This window comes from Megalobrama amblycephala, linkage group LG16 (assembly GCF_018812025.1).
Source record: "Megalobrama amblycephala isolate DHTTF-2021 linkage group LG16, ASM1881202v1, whole genome shotgun sequence".
In the NCBI taxonomy this organism is placed as follows: domain Eukaryota; kingdom Metazoa; phylum Chordata; class Actinopteri; order Cypriniformes; family Xenocyprididae; genus Megalobrama; species Megalobrama amblycephala.
The window spans coordinates 14,161,080-14,183,727 of NC_063059.1; the positions used below are offsets into that span (position 1 = coordinate 14,161,080).

Genomic DNA, 22,648 nt, shown 5'->3' on the forward strand with positions numbered 1-22,648 from the left:
TAATTTTATTTTTGGCCGTTTTCCTCTTTCAACGCCACCAAAGAAACGGTGGTCGAAATGCGATGGATCGCAAGCCAGAGTCAAACTTAACCACTACGCCTACGACAATTCGTCCCCCAAACACCCTGAAAAGCATGTTTTGAAGAAACTCGCAATATGTGGCCACTCAGAGGAAGTGCAGCAAGGCCAGACCTTCAGGACAATTTGAAAACACTCTGGGGTCTCTGAGCGGTCTCGACAGCATTTCGTCAGAAAAGCAGATTGAACATCTGCGCGTGTGGCTGCTGTTTGGACGCTGGGGAAGCAGTGTGTTGTCATTAAGGCGGGTGATGGGGGCACCGGGCCCAGACCCCTTCCTCGCCAGCGCCCGGCCCACCCTCCCACCAGCTGTTTGGAAGGATGGATGACAACCACCTGCTGTGGAGGGAAATTAGAGCGCTTGTACTCGTCTTCTTTTTAATCATCTGAAACATTCACTCCCTCATTGTGAAGATCGGCTCCTGAGGCAACGGCACCAGCAGGCCGGTCGACTCCTCATCGACGTCGGGATGAAACTGACAAGCTGTCTTTTCAAAAGAGTCCCTGCGACATTTCGAACCGCCACTTCCCCCCACGGCGCTAATAAAGACTGTCGGGAGGACTTGAAATACACAGAAAAACTTATTCGCAGACAGTGAAAACAATTACAAAATCTATCTCTCCTTTAATCCATTTCAAGGTGACATTTAATGCCAAGTTATTCTTGTTGGAAACCTTCAGGGGACGATAAATCAGTCAGCAAAATATAATTCATTTTAATGGATTGCGAGTGTTTTTATTTTCATAAGTCAAATCTAAAAAGGATCACTGCCTGGGAAGGAAGCCAGCGTAGGGGAGGAGGGCAGCGGGTGCTCGGGCTCCGTGCTGGAGCGGCTTGCCTAAGGAAGTATCATTTCCTGAAGTCTGGTATATGTATCTGTCATTGCAAATGTGTTTGTCATTAAAATACAGAGGGATATGCCCAAACTCGCTCTGCCGCATGTGTTATGTCTATCCAATTAGAATCTGACAAAAAAGCTTTATTTATGATTCAGAGGCGTAGAGACTTACTCATTGAAGAAGGTAAATTTGCTTGTTTAACTAAATATACAAAACATACTCATTACTTTGGCACAAAAGCTATACATTTCTCCACTCTTTCATTTCCGTTCCTCCTGTCTCGGATGAAACTTCATGCATTTCGTGAGGGGCTACTCAACCTTGGCCTCTCGCTACACTACTCCGCAGGATCCATCTCCAGTGACAATAAGCCCACAACCCCCACGATGCATATTCAGCCTCTCCAATGACGTATTGTGCCCGACCCGGGCCCATGGAGTGGGGCAGCGTGAGAGTTTGTTAAAAAACAAAAACAAAGAAAACAGCCAGGTAATGCAATGGCATTTGAGTTAATTAGCGCTGCAGCCTGGAGAGTTCTTCACCGCTTCCTTGCTTGCTCGCTTCAAACAGCACAAACAGTCATGAAGAGCTCACTAACGCGCACACATGCGCGCGCGCAATGTGTGCCAGCATGCGCCGAATACATTTATCAATCCAATCTGCTTCATCCATTTATCCTTCTCGCCTCCGCCGCCTCTATCTTCGCATCTACAGAAGCAACACAGCAGAACCCCACAGTTGTTGACACTCATCTGAGAGGACATGCCCTTTAAAAGAGGCTGAGTCTCTGAGCAAATTCAGTCTAATTATATGCGGATGAGGCCTTTTCTTCCATCTTATGTGTCTCTTTTTCTATCTCTCCCTCACACCATGTTGGCACCGGTCCACTAGAGCCCCTTCGCAGCTCTAGCGTATGTTATACAGCCATTCTTCGCAGTGTAAGCCCGATAATCGTACTGTATATGATGCCCAATACCTTTGAGGCTTCATTAAAGCTTTGCATCAAGCTGCGGGGAGAAAAAAACAAAAAAACAAGCTGTACCTTCTACTGAGCATAAGGTGGAAGGAGAGAGGGGGACAGAAACAAGGCCATTTAAAGCTTTCAAAGCATTTTGAGTGGGAGAGGTAGTTATCCCAATGGGACATTGTTTTATGTGCTTTTTTCCATGTTACTCGTGCACGGCGTGTAACAGCGTGTTAGCGTTCAGATGGCCCTGCGCCAAATAAGCACCCATGCTGTCAGCCCAATCAGATTTTGGAGGGACGCTGAGGAGAGACAACTCTAGTTATAATTTCTCTCTCATCGCTGCGTCTTTCTCTCGAGCTCACACTGACTGTTTTCACGCTGAGCATTTAAATGTTCTCGTTTCTTCGCATCCGCCTCTTTGAGCTGATGAGAGAAGTACGAGCGTATCAATCTTCTCCGCCGAAGGAGAAATTAAAAAAATAATCACCAAAAAGCGCCTCTCAAAAAAGTTCACAACGGACCATGGTCTGAATTACGCTGCGATAATCCTGTTTTCCAACTGTCACGTTTGAGAGTGAAAGGAAGCTGTCACTCAAGGCTTGCTTTTGCTTCCATGCTCCTGGACAGCTTTGTGGAATATCAGCCTGGTGCAGACTTCCTGTGAGCTCACAGCGCAACGGGACACAGAGGTGCCTCTCTCTCTAAGAGCCGGCCTGGCAGGTGGAGGCTTATTTGAGGCCACATCTTGGAAGCTTGAAGATCACAGAAGCCCCCCTGAGTCAAAAGTTATTACCACTCCAAGGCTATCTCCACAGGTGAACGGGTGGTGCCAGTAGGGGGATTGGAAATGTCATGGTCTCTATAGAAATGGGTCCCTTTTTTCCCGGTTAAATCCTAATAGAGCACCGAGCTGATTTAATTGGTGCACTCTATGCCTAGGGAGTGGTGGAAAAGATCGCAATCGGCCGGTGCGGCTTCAGGCACAGTGGGACCGGCCAAAGCTGATCTGATAGTGCCACTCAATGCAGAAGGTTGAGCTGGAGCCAAAGCAGATCTTTTGACCCAAAAATAATAAATAAAAAAAAACTTAGAAATGTGAACAATCTCAGAGAAGCATTTTACCTGGAACATTTTACCTCTTCGTTCGGCTTCTGTCTTTCACTTCAACCTAAAATAGCCTGCGGTTTGAGGCTTTCTATCTGTCAGAGATTTGCTCATGTTAGAAGGGCCTGAAAATCCTCCTCAATCACAGTCAATCTTCTTAAAACGGCTGGTCCTTTTAAACAAATGTGACCAGCCCCGGAGGCGCATCCATCCACACATGACCCAGTGACTCAGTTCAAAGGCAATCAAGGCAATCCATGCTTACAAAGAGACCCTGTTTGAAGATTTATTTGGATAACACAAGCACAGGTGGACAACGGGTTAAAAGCAAGTCAGACAACACACAAGTGGATTATATGCATATGTGCAAGTTAAAGACCTTCCTATAATTGAACATTATAATCAAAACTAAAAGGACAATGTGTTAACAGTATACTGCTATTTGCAAACATGAAGTTTAAATGCATCTTAACCAAAACCCATACACTAATTAAATATAGCTTATCCCCAATGTAAAAGAACAACATAGCTCAAATTTGCACTTAAATATTTAACAAACATCTGTTACAGATGATCTAAATCCATAAAACACACTTTCGTTTTCAGATTCAAAAATAAAGCCAGTCCACATGATGCAGCGTGGTGTCGCCACAGCTCTGACGACAACTACAAGACCTTGATTCCAGCTTTCATGCCCTCTAAATCATCTTAGAGCACAGGGACTTTGACGAGGAAAAAGCAATTAACAGAGAGTGATTAGAGTGATTAAGTTAGCCAAATGTGGTCAAGCTCTTTCCATTGGACGACATGATTTAAAGACGTCCAGGTAAATAATGCTATAAAAGACAAAAACTAGCCTTCTGATGGGCGTAAGGTAAAAGCACAGGGGCATTCTGGTGCATACAAGGCAGCTAAACTAAGGCCAATCCATCACCGCAAGGTTATAAATGATGTACTCTGGGGAGGTCCTGAACAACAAGATGTACTGCTGAACTACAGACTTAAGGAGACGAGAAAGAAAAGAGTGGAATCAAAATGGAAATCATTGCCAAGAAGCAGTTTAACTTCCAATTCTCATGTGGGCGTTTTAAAATCATCCCCCCTTGACTCCTGGAAACACAGCCAATACTTAGAGCAAACAAAGGTCAGGGAGAGTGTTAAATCATTTGTCTCATTTTTCTTTCAAACAGTCCCGCTAAGCTAGATCTCGCTGCCTGCGCTTTAGAGCCCGTAACCGTGAGCGAGTCTCTGGGTTGAAAGCTTCTGAGCCGCTCCGACAACTGAGGGGAAACCTTCTGGGTACCCTGTGTTTTATTTTTCCTTCAGCAAAATGTTTTAAAGATCATTTACACACCAACTGCTACAAGACAGGTCCCCAGCGCATTCTGCCATGAAAGAAGAAATATTAAGCTTTTATTACATACAAATGCGTACCACGGCATTCATGCACAATTAGAACACCCAAAATGTTGGGGATGTTGACAAAGTTTGACTGGTTAGCAGGCAGATGCTGCAATTCCATCATTCTGCTGGAAAGAAAATGCCTCCAAGTCGATATTAAGGACAATAACTGCCACTTAACCTCTTGAGACGCACTGTCCCAACCTCAGGCTTGATGTCACTTTGTTTACCATGGTAAACATTTCCTACTAGAGAGACTACCGTCTAAAAATATTAAGAATGTTAACAAATTATACATCTTTTGAAACTTCTTAGGGTTTAGTTTCAATCTCTGGTGCCTGTTTGACGATATAGATGCTCCAGCAACAACACTGTAGTTTGTGTCAGGAGTGCAAATAACAATATGCAAAATCAAAACAGGACTTCATACCTTTGTTATGAAATAGCGATCACGAGATGAATCCAATCCGTCGCACTTGGGTAAAATGTCCACAAACTAATTCACCTGATAGATAAGAAATTATGCAATCTGAGCTCTCATTTTTTTTGTTATATCATCCTCAACCCACTTGAATCATAACTTCTTAAGACTTGTGGCTTCGGGCCCATTGTATTTCTAGCTGCCACAGGCATCTTTTTTTTATTATTTTTTAATGATTAAAAGATGTTATGCAAAAAACATTTTCATTCCATCATATTTCAGCTTATCTAACTTTTCATTTTTTTTTTCTTGTATTAATTCTGAAACTTGAAGAATAAAGCTCCATTTATCTTATTTAAAATTATACCATAACTATGCTCATACTCCAAATGATTTAGGAAAGACAACCATTTGAGTGCAAGCATGTCATTTTCCTGTTTTAGGCTCAAAAGGGGGGTGCGCATCAAGAGGTTAACAATAAAACGAAAGAAAAAATCATCAATTAATTCATTAAAAAAAAAAAGTAAATCATTAATATACACACATTTTATACAATTATTATAATTTTAAAATATACTAATAATATAAAAGTAATCATGTATTCTGAAAAAACAAAACTGTTTACAAGCAACAGAAACTTTCTTAATATTATAATAGATTTTTTTTTTTTTTTTTTTTTTTTTCCAGTGACTAGATTTTTGGAGGGCTCTAAACAATTCTTTACATTATCTGCTGGCTTTTATGTCACAGCTCAGGAAAGTCGCTACCACTTGCGTGTCAGCTGAGCAACCACCATTGATATTAATGGAAATGCTAACACACAGCTCTCTCCAAGTATTATAGACTTCCTTGGAGAGGGAGTGAGCACCCTTTGGACATTTTGGATGCGTGTCCAGCCAAGAAAAACAATGGAGAAAAAAAAAAAAGGAAAGAAATTTAAAAAAGGACAGAGATCAATCTCAAGGTGCGTGAGAGCATACAGAGGCGGAAAGAGAGTAAGGTCTGGGCCGACGACCTCAGCCCTGCCCAAAATCAATTGTGTTTTCAATCTTCACAAGAAGATTTGGTTTCACTGGTTAACACAAGTGCTGTGAAAGCCATTTTGAGACCTTGTTAAAGACTCTGTAGCGAAACAAATACAGGTGTGGGCTCGGATTGCTGAGGATGAGCGGAGGGAGGGAGACGGGAGGACAGGAGCAGAGGAAGGGAGGAGTCTAGATAGAGTGCATCATCTTAAAACTAATCCCAACCAGTTCAAAAGCTGCTTTTTTCCTTACCTTTTCTTTTCATCCCTCACTAGCTTCTCATTTGTTTTCTCCCTTCACTCCAGAGGGCACTGGAGAGTGGGGAGCCCATGATTGAGTATTTCAGCCGCCCTTAAGAATTTCTACCTTTTGTTAGTGACTTCCCACTTGTGCAAGGCCACTGATGTGTGGAGAACATTTAAGGGCTACAGGCTCCATAGAAGTCCGTGGGGATTTACTGCTAACCCTCGCAGTGAATAGAGGACACTTCCCTGGCCTCACTTATGGAGGAAGGCAGTCCAAAGGGCCTTTTGATAAGAAATAACACATCTCTGCCCAGACAATATAGTTCCTGCTAAGACATTAAGAGAAAATAAACCATGAAATGCTCACAAAGCTGAAGCTGCGCACTATGAAAACACTCCAAACTAAATTTAGGAAGTGGAAATGCACAGAACACAACCGTTACATATAGCATAAGCAACGGTGTGGCGTTAAATCTTATCCCTGTTTTCAAACAGTCCATAGAGGCTTTTGCTAATCTTTATTATTTGCTTTTGCACAGTCACTTTAACCAATCCAATTCAGTTATATAGCACTTTTAACAATTGAGTTTGTCTTAAAGCAGCTTTACAAAGCGTCAGGCCTAAACCTTAACATGATCAAGCTGAAGGCCTGGGGTGAGAAAAAACACCCAAAGTGTAAAGGAACTAACCTTGGGAGGAAGACGAAGGCAACTTTGGATGGCCGCCATTACTCTCACTACTGAAACACAGTCATGTTCCCACAGTCTCACAGTGTACACGAGGAAAATGTGTCTGAAATAAACTCTTCACACCAAATCCACAAACACCTCTCGTTAAACAAGCTTATCAAATCAGACTTTAAGGGCTCAGTGATGCAGCAAGGCTTGCAAATAGAGCAGTGCACTGTTTTTATTACCCGAGCCTGAGGTAAATCGAATGCCGTTATTAAATGTTAGCGGTTCACCAGGTATGCTAAATTAACTAACAGTGAGTGCTCGGGATGCAGTCATTACAGGCAGCCCACTGTCCTCACTGAATATTGAAGCTGAGAGAAAGAGAAAACGCTAATATTTCATAATGGCAACATGACGATACACAGTCTGCCACCAAACCCGTGATCACGGTTTTGTTCGTCCAGCATTCAACATGGGCAGGTCAGCGAGTCATGAGTCAAAACCACCACAGAGAAAATGAAACTTGCTCAATGACAAAAATAAAGAGCAGGACGCTCTCTGGAGAAAATTATGCTTTGTGAAGAATGACCAGTGGTTTATTTATACAAATCAATTAGATGATTTTCGGTTGGAGTTCTCAAAATTAACCTTATTCACTTTCTAAAGAAATGTCCCTGGTCTTATTTCAAGCACTGTATTAATGTATGTTATGCTGAAGAAGAAAAAAAAACATGTTCAAATCAAAATGTAAATTTCTCTGCTTGGGAAACAAAATTTCCTTTCTGCTGATGTAACCCAAGGCCATGTGTACGGTGGCCCAGTAGTGCACAACACAACGAAATTAAAAAAGCAAACATAAGTTCACAACACAACGAAATCGAGACACAACACAACAGAATCGAGCCACAACACAACGGAATAAAGCCACAACACAACGAAATCGAGCCACAACACAACGGAATAAAGCCACAACACAACGGAAATGCTCCCGACCACTAGGGGGCTCTCAGAGCTCGGTAAAGTTAGTTTTCCTTGCCACTGTTCTATAGAGTCGGCAGTAATATCAATACCACGATTAGTTTAAACAGTATGTAACCACTGCATATCGACATGAAATATTAATTCAATATCACCTACGTGCAAAATAGCTTCATATTTAGGCCTATACTTGTGAATGATTTGACGCGCTACCACGGCGCATGATGAAGGGAACGTCTGCAAATCCCACTAAGTGGTTAAAACGTATAATTTGTATTCATTAAAATTACTTTTAACATTTAAAAACAGACATATTCAAATTCCAAAGCTTGTCAGTCTTACCAACAGGAACTAACAACCTTTGGAATTTGAACATGTCTGTTTTTAAATGTTAAAAGTAATTTTAATGAATACAAATTATACGTTTTAACCACTTGGTGGAATTGGTGGATGTTCCCTTTATCATGCGCCGTGGTATCGCGTCAAATCATTCACAAGTATAAATATGAAGCTATTGTGAACGTAGTTGATTTTTAATTAATATACCATGTCGATATACAATGCTTACATACTTAAAACTAATCATGGTATTGATATCTTTGTAAAACTGTCGACTTTATAGAACGGTGGCAAGGAATAGTAATATTACCTAGCTCTGAGAGCCCCCAAGTGGTCGGGAGCATTTCCGTTGTGTTGTGGCTTTATTTCGTTGTGTTGTGGCTTGATTCCGTTGTGTTGTGGCTTGATTCCGTTGTGTTGTGGCTTGATTCCGTTGTGTTGTGGCTTATTCCGTTGTGTTGTGGTTTAATTCCGTTGTGTTGTGGTTTAATTCCGTTGTGTTGTGGCTTATTCCGTTGTGTTGTGGCTTGATTCCGTTGTGTTGTGGCTTGATTCCGTTGTGTTGTGGCTTATTCCGTTGTGTTGTGGTTTAATTCCGTTGTGTTGTGGCTCGATTTCGTTGTGTTGTGGCTTTATTCCGTTGTGTTGTGTCTCGATTTCGTTGTGTTGTGAACTTATGTTTGCTTTTTTAATTTCGTTGTGTTGTGCACTACTGGGCCACCGTAGATGTGGGCTTTGAAAAATAATATTAACCAATAACATCATACACCTACAAATTTTGCCTATTCACTATGAAATGTGTCAGAAGATGAATACATTACAAATGCTTATACTAGACTGAACATAAGCGATTTATTTAAAGGGTTATTTCACCCAAAAATGAAAATTCTGTCAGTAATTACCCTCATTTCATTCCAAACCCATAAGACTTTGTCATCTTCAGAACACAAATGAAGATCTTTTTGATGAAATCAGAGAGCTTTCTGTCCCTCCATAGAATACCTTTGCAACTTTGACGCTTCAAAAAGTTCATAAAGAGATCGTAAAACTTTTCTGAAGAGACTCGATCACTTTTTATGATGAACAGATATAATTTAGGCTTTCATTCACATATAAACATTGATCAGTAAACAAACAGAAGCTCAACAGAACCTGAACAAACCTCTTGAAGTTCAAACATGCTGCATAATACACAAGAATGAACCTTATTGGTTTTCATACACATTAAGCAAACACGCTTGAGCTTCCATTTACCACAACTGATGTGTGAGTTGGTGAATGTTTATATGTGAAAAAAAGGCCAAATTCAATCTGTTGATCACATAAAGCGATCAGTCTCTTCAGAAAATTTGGACTAAACTGCTCAATTCATATGGATTAGTTTTCCGATCTCTTTATGAACTTTTTGAAGCGTCAAAGCTTCATTTGCGAAGGCTGTCAATGGAGGGACAGAAAGCTCTCATTTCATCTTCACCTGTGTTTTGAAGATGAACAAAAGTCTTACAGGTTTGTAGGGGTAATTAGTGACAGAATTTTCAGTTTTGGGTGAACTAACCCTTTAATAAAATAGAAATGAATAAAATTATCTTTTTTTTTTTACTAATTATATAGTTACATTAAATATAGTATAATATACAAAATATTAATTATAATTATTTAATAATAGAAATAATTGAATATAAAAATATCAAAATATTTAGACATTTCTTTTTAAATGGTATATTGTATATTATACATGCTTCCAATTACTAACTGTATATGTGGACTGCAGGAGGTTAAAGTTTTGGCCCTGAAATGGTAGAAGTTGGCTCCCACCCAGGCCGATATGGGAATCAGGACAGAGGAGGCATAAAGGCCTGATTGTGGCAGAGCACTGGCTTGGAAACAACTCTCAGGCCTAATGAAACTAAATCCTGGCCACAACAGCACAGTGAACACTAAAGTGAGAGAGGTAGAGAGAGAGAGAGAGAGAGTAAGGGAGGTTGGTAATGAAGTAAACAAGAGTTGTTTCAACTTAGCAGAATAAGTATACTTTGTTTGGAGATCTACTCCAAGCCGATTACAATAAACCTATGACTAAGCATAAGCCATCCTATGTAATTAGGGCACATGAAGGTTTATGAAGGGAGCGAGGCGGCCTTTTACGTTCTCATCACGACGAATGTGCAAAATATCTTGGCGAGGTTTTAAATCAAACCATGCCAAGTCTGTTTTCTTAACACAAAATCTTTCAGAGGAAACAACTGAAATTATCTAGGCATGCCTTCCTCTAAAAGTAAAAAAAAATAAAAGCAACATGCCGCATTAGCACGAAATGACTGTATGCTAATGAAAAGTGGATCTAACTCAAAGAGTCTTTGTGGAAAGGCTTTTAAAATCTTAATTCTGCAGTGTTGTGCAATAAATGCCCCTTAGTGCCGCTTAAATGTGTGTGTGCACCAGTGTGTAAGCTGTCATAGCACAGAAAAAGTGCTCAGGAAGAACACAGCTTCTAAGGAGACAGATCCTGTGACCCTGCTGCCCCATGCCACCTGCTCTCCTCCCAGGATCCTCATTCTCTCACTACCTACTGCTCGCCAGGAGACACTGTTAATTGGCCTACACACACACCCCTATGCACACACACAAACCTCCGGGTATCAGCTCAACTGACACCACAGTGTGGCAAAATCTCCAGGTGGGCGGACTTGCAGAGTCATCAAGAGTTTGCAGCAAATGAGCATCCAACCTTCCGACAACTCACTTTGAAGGCTCGTTTCGCCTTTACTCACAAGTGCGTATCCAACGGACGGTCAATTTGTAATTTTCTTGTCTTCGGAGACAGACACTTCATTAGACCGTGCATTTGCTTCGTAACTTATAAACAACGAGACACTGAGGTCTTTAGTGTTATTGGATCACGCTGCCCATTCAAAATAACGAGCTTTACGTAAGGACGCAGACAAGTATGCTTCAATAAACCAGGCTGTGGTAAGACTAATATAGTCTTGTGACCTAAGAAGCTACAAATCCTCTGCCGTTCCTTTAATCACAATGATTTAGCGGTTGTCTACTGCCAGCTCTGGCGCTGCTGAAAACACCCCCAGGGCAAGAAATACAGCGCAGGGCAAGTAAAACATCTGCATAATTGAGCCCTTCAATCAAGTCAAGTGCGTGTTAGGTCCACTCAGACACAGCTGATTACAAACAAATGGAGCTAGGTATTTATACAGAGCCTGAAATAGAGAGAAACAGCGAACTTACTCAAAGTCATATCATACAGCAAGTAGAAAAGTTTACCTGGACCGCAAAAAGATACGGGTTAACTATCAATAATCTGCATGCTGTATACCAGGCTTGCAAAAACATGTCAAGGTAGGACTGGGTAAAAATACTGATTCATAAAACATCGATCTTTAACTCTATGCCTATTCTCAGTTTATACATTAAAATGACAAATGACTCTTATGAGCCAGTTCTTTGTAGTGATTCAAAACATACAGAATTGTACACAAAAGCAAAAAATGTCCCAATGCATATTATTATTATAATTTGATTCATTTAAGTCAATCAAAACCACACTGAATGAACAGTGTAGCTTGATTTCCTAAACAAAAGGCTCTTACGATTCAGTTCTTTTAGTGATTCAAAACAGCACAAAATTGTAGCTTGATTGATTCCTTAAATGAATGACTCAGTTCTATGTAATGAATCAGAAACATAAAATCTACGCACAACATTGTAGCTTGATTCCCAAAACAAATGACTCAGTTCTTCTAAATTCAAAAAGTTACCAGTTTGAATCAGTCTGAAACACTGTATATACATCAATAGAAGAGGGATATTTTATTTCCATTTATAAGAATATGTTAGCAAAATGAACATTATAACTGAATCAAATCAAAATGATTCAAAAACGGAACTGAATCAAACAGAATCGAAAGCTTGTGAATCATACCCAACTCTAAAGTCAGGGCCAAGCACACCATTTGTTTTAGTAAATGTTCAGACCAACTCAGCAATGTTGGTCTAAAAAGACTTTTCAGGTAAGTCAACCTACTGGTGGTTAGCTACTGTAGTTGTCCTTGCACAATAATCTGGGATAGGAAAAGTATTTTAACATGGAAAAGATTATACAGCAGCTTTAAGCAAAAGGTCTTGGCTACTTCAGCCAGTGGCGACAGAGACCAGGCGAATACTGGTCTTTCATCTCTAAATGGCCACATCTCAAACGGCCTGTTTGAAAGTCTTCACATGAAAGAGTTCGTTGAGGGACAGCATTTCTCATCATACGCAAACATCTCTCCATGAAATTAGCCAAAGGGAAAAAGAAAAATGAGATCTTACCTTGCCAAACTGTTCAAAATACTGCTTCACATCTTCAACTACTGTGTTAGCTGATAATCCGCCTACAAATATTTTCTTTGTTCTTGTGACCATCTGGAAGAGAAGAGAAGAAGACAAGAGATTAGGCCCATGTGAAAGCACTTCAGAGGACTTCAAACGCACAGGAGACAAAGAGGAAGCTCAGAACTGGAAAAGAGGGAATTGGGAGATGACCGGTTGTGGGTTTTCTGTCCCACAGGGAGATTGAAGAGGAGGTACTGTGTGATTTGTTGAGTTGTGAGAGTGTGCTTGGGGACCAGGTAACACCTAGCTTGCAATGCCCGACGTTGCTTGCTATACCTGTCCGTTCTCTCTCAGCATTTCAGACTTGACACTTTTTGGTTTCACACTAACAGAAACACCTGAGCTGTGAATGGTGTTTTTCTTGAGTTGCGAAGACCCAACACGCAATCCCCCAGTCCATTTAAGAAAATTGGAACAGGAAAGTTTCAGAGGACAGTTCGCAGGAAAACCACGTAGCGCAAGCTGCCCGAATAGACCTTCAAAAACACTCTAATTGAGTTACAAACAAAAGGTGTCGGAAAGCTAGAAGTCTTTGAGCCAGGCGGGATCTCAAACCAGTGAGGACAGACAGTAGTAGAGGTCGCAATCGTGAAACAAGGCCCATTTTTCAAAAACACAATTAACTCTCCCTGCTGGAGAGATATATGGAGCGCAGAGACCCGACTTCTCTTCATGCAGCAACGTTAATTGTGCTGAGAGCTGGTGCACTGAGATCAAATAGCCCACCTATCATATAGGGCAATGATAACGGCTAACAAGAGAGCTCCTCAGGCAATGTTAAGCCCTTTTTGAAGTTAACAAAGAGAAGAAACTTGTCAAATTCCCGCTTATGTTAGACCCGTGTGGATTTCTATTAAATGCGTGCTTATTGTCAGAGCTGTGATGCAGCAGGTGATCCTTTTATGCCGCTCATGTGGGAGACACAGATTCAAATCTGACCTATGTTGTGCCCCCAAAAAACAAACAAAAAAAAACAGTGTAATTGGTTTTTTAGCTCAACCAAGTTGGAGGTTGGACAATGTGGATTTGACCTGGAAGACAATTATTTTGAACATGTTTGGTGTTTGGTAAATATTCTGAAATAATTCCAATTCAATCATTGATTGGGGGGGGGGGGGGGGGGGGGGGGGCAGATGGACAAACAGATGGATACAGAGAGAGGGACAGATAGATATACCGAGGATGGATGGATGGATGGATGGATGGATGGATGGGTACAGATAGATATACAATGGATGGATGGTTAGATGGATGGTTAGATGGATGGATGGATGGATGGATGGATACAGAGAGAGGGACAGATAGATATACCATGGATAGATGGATGGATGGATGCAGATAGATACAGAGAGGGATGGGTACAGATAAATATACAATGGATGGATGGATGGATGGATGGATGGATGGATGGATGGATGGTTAGATGGATGGATGCTCCTTAAGCCAGTATTACCTCATTCTATAGATAAATGAACTCATTCTCCCCTGATTTCCTGTCCCTTCTTATTGTCTTGGACTATAAAAATGGCCAAAAAAGGGCCACTTATTGACAATGAGAGAAAATAAGCTTCATTTGTGCAATCCAGCAAATCCCTGGTATTTCCCAGAGTGGAGTAGACAGCGAAAGAATTAAGCAACCCGGAGCATTTATTTCGACTTCATTCACATCCATCATACACAATCTTGGCAACAGGCACACTCAGCCCTCATCTTAGCTGGCTGTTTCCCAAACCTTCTCGAAAGCACTTTCACTCTCATCTGCACCCCACCATGGTTAATCTGTCTGTCTTTTCCCCTGTCGTTTTGTGCAGGCCCGAGCCGCCCAACATGTCAGTGGAGAGTTAAGTTTTTAGTGGCATCTTTATGTCCTCTGACAGCACCAGCTCCTGGCTGATGGGATTCCTCAGGCCCTGGAACAACGCAATTACTCTGTCCATTTCTCTCCATGGTGACAAGAGACAACAGCAGGCCTTTGCTCTGTCTGTGCTACCTCTCTCGCACACCTCTCTTGGGATGCGACGAGCAGATATGCCTCAAACACGTTGTGCTGCTGACGCCTCTGGCTCGGCTAACGCATTAGCATTCAAAGTGCCAACTTAGATGCAATAATGACCAAGACGATGACAGGAAGCATGTCCGTTGGACTGTTTTGATTCTTTTGCAAAATAGAGTGGTTTTGTGACCCTGAAGGCCTGCGAGAAATAATCATTAAAAACAGACAACAGACTACCAAACGCACAATTTGATTAGCCTCCACTTAGATAAGAAAAGCAGATAGCTTGCCAGACAACCCTTTATTATGGGGCTTATCGTTCCTGAGCATCTCCGGTTTGTCCTTATTTCTCTTTGCCATTTTGATGCCAGATTTCCAAAAACACAGTTCTGTCATTAAGACATTTGTGGGAATAATGTGCGAGTCATGAGGGAGAGGTACCAAGGTAACCTCAAGAGGTGTAAGGTACAAATAGCTAAGGATTGTCCTAAATCATCCTGAATCACGTGTTCCAGCGAGAGGAACGGGCCCCCCAACTTTGCTCACTGCTGAGGGATTCGCAGCTTTAACTTTCACACCTCCTTCCGCAGCCTCTAATTATCCGTGCAAATTTGAAATCACTCTTTGTCAATCATTATGGGGAAGCCTTTAACAGTTGAAATGGGAAAAGATGTTTAAAACAAATTAGAATGGTTAAAAAAAATGTAATGAGGTGAAAGTAAATTCTAAGGCAAAGACAGAAAGCCATGGACCTCGTGAAGGGACAGAGAAACGTCTGGCGAAGTGATGACATATCAGGGAAACTTTTGCTATCGCAAGACCTTAAATTCAGCCGTGAAAATCTATGAATATGAAAGAGCACGTCTCGCAGGAGAGCTGAGATATAAGAATGCAGCGGCGCTAGGTGTGATAGAGTATATGCAGTGTGTTTAGAGATACTGCACGTATAAATTTATGCAGAGCAGCTGAGTTTGTTGCTCTTAGTCGTCTGCTGATGTTGCTGTTTCAGCCCCTGTCATCTTCCACCAACATTGCTTGATGCGACTCGGCATGCCTAGAGAACATTTCTTGCCTTCCTCTAGTGAGGGGGAATGTCAGCTGCCAGAATGTTTCTAGATGCAAGTCGTGCTGCAGGTTTCTTCCAGTGCTGAAACAAGTGCAGGCGATTAGAGGTGATGACTACACAAGCCTCTTTTAGATGTGTGCAGGCTAATGCGTTCTAGCGCTCACAGTATGATCAGAAATGTCAGTATCTTTGAGACATGGAATAAAACTGTTAATACAGAAAAATAAAAATAAAAATAAGCCTGTCGATTTAAAGGGGTTATGAATTGAGAAATCAAATGTTTCTATCTTTTGACAAATTAGGGGTCATTGTACTATAAAAATATCCTCTAAGTTTCAGAACTCAAAATTTCCTTGTTATTCCAAAAACAACTTTTATTGAAACCAAGCTCAGAAAACAACTTGTTTCAGATTTTGACACATTACTACGTCATAATGTGATGAAAAACCGCCTTTGCAGAAGAAGATCAACACCTACTTCTACATCATTGCCTCTTTAGCCTTGCCCACCAATTTGCTCATATAATTTCGTAGTAAATACAAGACAGACGCAAACACAGGATTACTCCAGCAACAAAACCATAGAGATGCCTCTGAGGATTACAAGACCTTTTGAAGTGCCAAGTTGTGGAAAAGCTCAGTCTTTGCATTGCCATAATGATCCTAACATTAAGAAAGCGTGGATAAACTTTATTTTTTAAGAAGTTCCAGTCAGATCGCATCAGTACATTCTAAAAAAATCGTATTTTTTTCTACCCAAGTCCTGGGTTGAGCCTTTAGGGTCTTTTTTTTTTTTACCCCAACGTTTCGGGCAACAGAGACTATCGATTATACTTGAATTTCTTCTAAATGTTTTATTTTTACTTCTAATATTTGTTTAATGAGCTTAAATGTAGGCAATATGTATTAAAAATGATGTAAAATATGCTATACAGAATATGTTCTATAATAAAAGAATTATCATGCAAACCAGTGGTTGTGTGGAGTATTTAAAAAAAAAGTTTAGATGATTTAAGTTAACTTGTAAACCTTAATTCATGTATGAAGTAAAAGAAAAAATAAGCTAGTATTATAGTAAAAATTAATCAACCCATTATGCTGGGTTAAATAAACAACCCAATTTGCTGGGTAAAATTAATCCATCATGTGTTCTTTCTTATATTTATCCAGCCCTTAGGTTGAAAACAACCCAAATTTGGTTGTTTTTAACCCAGTGTAAAGGTGCGGTCCCACTGCACTTTTCGTTCCATTGACTTCCGTTCAAAACATGCGAATGCATCATACCGGAAATGCAAGCAAAATTTTGCATTTAGCTGCGTTCCAAAGTTCAAGTTTGGTGAACTCTCATCAGCGAATTCGCATCAAGTGAAGAAGTGCGACCAGTAGGAGATCGATTTGTCACGGCGTGACCTCTTGGCTGAATTAAAAGAAAGATATTTTTGCTGTAAAGTCGAGTAGGTTTTATATTTTTACATTTTGAATGTATTTAAGTTATATGTTGAATAGATGTTTATAAAAAAGACGCTGTAGACCGTGACGTCATATCGCGAACGTTACAGCATCCGAAGAAATTTTGCACATTCAAAGTCTAGCGTGACCGCGGCTTAAGACACTGTTCGTTTGTTTGCAATATTTTACTGCAGATTCATTTTAAGACATATTTACACTTCAATGATTCAATGTAATATATATGAATTCTTCATATGGGGTATTTTCTCAGGAAATCCAAAATTTATGCGATCATTAATTTTACTGATTATAAAGCAAAAAAAATTACATATTTTACATATTTAATTAGATTAAAAATCTGCAGCCAAATAAAACAAATAATGCTTACTGTATGTGTAATAATAAAAAGAAAAAGTTACACCTTATTTTGTTACACTTTGCCATGGGAAAGCTAATTTGAATTTAAAAATGTATCTTAAAAGTTAAATTTGCCATGGCAATAAAAAAAAAAGTCATATTCAAGGACAATGAGGCAGAATTTGCTGATACTTAAAAGACCAAGACTATCAGGAAGGCTTCAATTTGGACTCAAAATCAGAAAGACACAATTTTATGTGCTGCACAAAGAGTGAAATTGGGAGGCAAATTAGAATTTTTCTAATGTCTTATAATACACAGTAAAAAGGAAGATGTTTTTCTTCCAGAAGAAGAGTCTCTCACTCTCAACTGAAGATGAGAGGGAGAATGCAGGAGGTAGTAGTGACAGCAAAGTTCACCATTTATCTGCGGCGAAATAAAATGGATCGAGACGTATCCTGCAGCCTAAATTGGAGGAATGTGATAGGAGTGACAATTTAATATTGCATCTACTCTCCTTTGGGCACAAATGGATCTAATTAAGATCTTTCATTAGATGCGGCGCAGCCAAACCCTCCCTGAAAACATGGATCCTTATCAGAGCGCAGGACAATCGCAGGGATACAGACATACCAAATCAAGTTATATTCCGACAGAGGAGGGGGACGAGGGGGAGAGAGCTGTTTGACAGATGACTTGATGGGGGGTACGTGGAGTTCAACAAAGAACAGAGACAGAGTAATGGGGGATAGATGATCATGCTCCTCAAAACACCTGTCACATTTCCTGTGGAGAGTTCCCCTTCCCAGAATTCTCCTCTTTCGAACCGAGCGGTCTGCAGAGAGGCCCGCGCTGAGTTTTTATTTGTTTACTCTGGGTCTCTGATGAAGTGTGTAGTGGCCTCTTGCTGTTGATTGCGGTTGACTAACATTGGTCCTCACTCACAATAAGCCCATAAGCCTCAGCCAAACGATGCTCTTGTGTTATGACGAGGAGTCTTTTTTTAATCAGTCCTCTTTGCCTAGCTGGATGTCCCCTGATTAGAGTGAGATAATGAGACCCCCCTCCTCATCCTCCTCCTTCCCAGGCATCTTCATCATCTCAAATCACATATTCATCACTGATTGCCGTCTCCTTGTCCTTCCACCGAATCATACACTAACTCGCAGGATGCGAAACCGGTCAAAAACAGTGACAACTAGGCGGGTCGCGTTAAACGTGAGGTGTCGACACTTCCTTGACTGACAGAATCCAGTGCACTTGCCACATTCTATTCTGCTGCATCTAAATTTAGGCCGCCAAGCTCCAATTTGTACACAATTTTGCAGTGTGGAATTTTAATGTCGACATTCAAATGTACTGGGCCAAACAGCTCCTGCCTCTGCGCCTGCAACCCTGATTGACAGGCGAGGCAGCGGCTTGACCAAGAGCTGAGAATAACTGATTAGTAACACCGGCAAAAACTGTGGATGCAAAGCCCCCCCCCACTCCCACCCCGCACTCCCTGCCCCAAAACCCATCAGACAAGATTTATTTGATGCAGTTTCAAACACTCTTATTTACTTTCTATGAGTGCATCAAGGGCATAAATAAGAGATTTATCTACTGTATATTTCTATATATCACTCAAAAACGCATACAGGAAACACAAAATTATTTTCAAATTAGTGGTGCTTGTTACTGTAAGAATCACTAGTACTGCTGTGCATATGTGGGATTTGATATTTGATCAAACCTCTAACCTAGGGGTGAGCGATATACCGGTAGAAATTTGTCAACCGGTAGAGATTTTGGACTATCATCTCTATGGCAGTTACGCTCATGTGACGTTGCTGTGCTGCGCAGTCACGAAAGCTTACCGTTTGCATGAGTTTTTAAGCGTTGCGGTTAAAAAACAAGTGGTTTTAAACCGTTGAAGCACAATTAGCAGCAAAACTCATTTCAGTATGCGCACGCTCTAAGAGACTGTTTCTCAGCGCTCAGAGATGCGCGGCATGAAGCCGTTGCTCATAGAGCGTGTGAGGACTGAACTGAGTGCTTTTTGCCAACTAATTGGGCTTGAATGATTAAATACACATTTGTGTCAAACTGACCATGTATTTGCAAGTAAACAGAGCCATTTATGTCTTAAGTGAAGGTACAGTTGAGAAAGACAAGGTATAATGAGTATAATGAATTGGTGCAGTTGGTCTTAAAGGGACAGCATCCACATTTACTTGTTGTCATTATTAGTGCTAATCAAACAAAAGGGAAAATCTCTCACTGCTTGCTTTTGTAACTAATAAGAATTAATATAGGTTTAATTTACACAGTAAAGTCTATGCATTGTTTTATATATATATATATATATACATTTGATTACTTTATACATTTTATGTAGTATTTCTAGTGCTTGAAGATTTTCAGGTAGGTCTATTTCAATTGTGTCTTTGTTCTATTGTAGTTTGTTTTCTTTGCTCTTTCTTTATCACTGTTTACTTGTCTTCAGTAAGCTTGAGAGATTTTTAGGCTAGTATATATTTCTAGTATATAAAATTATGAAAAATTTTGACATCATAAAAACCTTATTGACCTTATTGATATATATCATGACCTTATATCATGATATAAAATTACTTATATCGTGATATAAGAGTTTGGTCATATCGTCCACCCCTACTCTAACCTTAAAGAGAAAGTAGTTAATAAAAAATAAAGTCTGTCATCATTTATTACACTTCATGTTGTTCCAAAATGACAACAAAAAAAAATTGCTAAAGACTTTTAAAAAATAACAGTGAGTGTTAGAACTGTTAAATATCAGATATCGACTAGTAAATAAAATTTTAAAAAAGTCTTTAAAAAAATGGTGCATATATAATTTGCTTCCCTTACATGTTGAAAAATGCTGTTAGACCAGGCTTACAATTTTTGCCTGGTGGTTGATAAAATAAGTAAAAAAGTAAAAAGTAATATATTCAGAAAACTGCAGTGATCATAGTACAAACTGTACATACATAGCCTTCAAAAATAAGTGTTTTTCCATTATATTCTAGTTAAATACCATTTAAAAAGCATTGACAAATAAAATCAATTAGCTATAGAGTCTAGAATAAGAGATAAAAGAACATAAGACCTATTTGAAAAATGAAATCATTTCATTATAAGTATAAAAAAAGAAAGTGCAGATCTTTGGACAGGGACAATTGGAAGATTGTCTCCAGGGTAAAACTGGTCCAATCCGATCTCTAGTGTATATTTATAGGGACCTAATTGATAACCACAATGCCATTACACTGAGTAGATGAGTGGGGTAAAGATGCTTACTGCAAATGGCAGGTGACAGCCCAAAGCGGGGCTCCTTCAAGCTTACAGCAAGCAGTCTCCACACTGACAGCAGGTTGGCTGCCAAAGACTGAGCCAAGAGGCCTTTTGCTGACCCCTGAGGGCACGTAAATGAGTCTCTGGCTCTCTCAATGGAAGATCCCTCCCAAGCCACTTAGTGAAGCCCAAGGCAGTTCAAGCACAAGCATCAGACTAGGGCTGAATGGGATTAAGACCAGCAGGTTTGTCACTCGTCATTCTGTATGGGGCAATTTAGGATCCGCAGGCCAAAATTATGATCATTAATATTAATGGTAGCCTAATCAATTAGCTTAAGAATAATATTTGTCATTTTTATAAAACTGCATGAAGCATGGTGTGAAAACCTAGACTACGGGGGCTTTGAAATTTCTTTAAATAAAAAAATCACACAAGACAGTTCAAGCCAATCCAAACCTTGAGGTTGTAACGGTTGTGCTGACTCTGAAAGTCTTAGACTATCTATGGAAGCGGCATGAAAAATCAAGAGATATCTGCGAGTACCTTGGTGAAATCCTCCTATTCTAAACTGCTGAGCTGACACACTAAAGAGCTCTTTATATTTGAATTTCATAACACTGTGGGGGAAAGTGGGAAACTACTGCCCCTTATGACTGCTTTAAGCATTCATTAAATTCAATATTGATTTTAGCATCCAAATTGGTTATTCCCAGGGTCTTTCATGAATCATCACAGCAATTTTGGAGCACGTGAGGTACTGTAACTTTAAGAGTGACCAGCAGGAGCACTCTAAATCCTCAGCCACTGATGTCACAATGCTACAAAATACTCAGGTCATCTGACTGCAGCCTTGCCAAAGCTGGCTCATGTGAACTGTGGGAACGCTGGTGACCAGGTCAGAGGCACATAACGGTCTCATGACACAATTAATATTAATCAATATCTATACTACCCCTCTAATGGAGATCAAGACCTGTAAAAGCATGCTAAACCACTGTGAAAACCCAACACACAACCCTTTATTCCAGAAAAATATCAAAGGTCATTCAGGGTCACTCACCAATGTGCCCATAATGAAAGAAATTAAGGTGCTTATCTGTGCAAAAAAAAAAAAATGGTTTCAATGGTTGCTACAGTATATGCAGGGGCAACATTTAAATATCTAGTTGGGGGGGGGGGGAATAATAAAAAAAAATAAAAAATCTTTTTGAGTCTTTTTGTACCTGCATCAGCAAATTATTCACAGAAATTTTAAGCAAAGGAATTTAAGTTTGCTTGTTAGTTGTTTATTTAATAATTTACTTAATGTTATTATCACTGGAAATGACACGCACAAAATGGGAATCACTGTCCATCATTTTGCGAGCAACTGATGATAAAGAGAAAAACGCCACGTCACAATACTGAAAATATTTCCATTTTAAACCATGAAGGCGAGCCAGTGGATATCACACAAGCAAAGTGCAAACTTTAAATGAGAGTTATGTGAGAATTAAGTGAGAAGTCTAAAATGCCAGTCAATTCACTACAGAAACTGAAAGCATCTGACGCTGCATTAACGGTGCATATTCTCTTAGAGATTAATCTAATTTATTTTCTCAAAATTTATCTTGTGGCCCATGAAAAGCTGAGTATTTTCATTAAATTATTTTTATTTAATATGCCCTGTGTGCCCGTCTGCTATGCCACTGTGAAGGGCTAAACGGCGTCCACCAGGCACGGCATCAAAGTGATTAACTGTTTTATCCAAATTTACATGAATGGACAGTTCAATGTTCAGAACTGCAATGTCCAAGAGTCTCACATGTTGAGGCCTCAAGCCTAAAGTGTACTTCGGCCGTCCGGAGAAGAACGTCCACACCCCTGTCCGCGTACAGCCCAATTTTTGTGTACAACAGCGCATGTGTGAGTGACTGAGCGCTTGAAAACAAAGTCCACTAGAGTATACTTTGACAAGCTAGTGTGCTCAATTGTGCGGAATGCGGAAAATGAAGTATACCAGGCCCTTGACTGCTCCAAA

The 22,648-nt window shown here is 40.1% G+C and overlaps 1 protein-coding gene across 1 annotated transcript in view; it reads right to left on the reverse strand.

Moving 5' to 3' along the window:
* msi2b (musashi RNA-binding protein 2b) overlaps positions 1–22,648 on the reverse strand; it is a 306,172-nt gene that overhangs the window by 209,430 nt on the left and 74,094 nt on the right. The window contains 1 exon segment of the mRNA XM_048161917.1: positions 12,399–12,491. Coding sequence (XP_048017874.1) covers positions 12,399–12,491 — 93 coding nt within the window.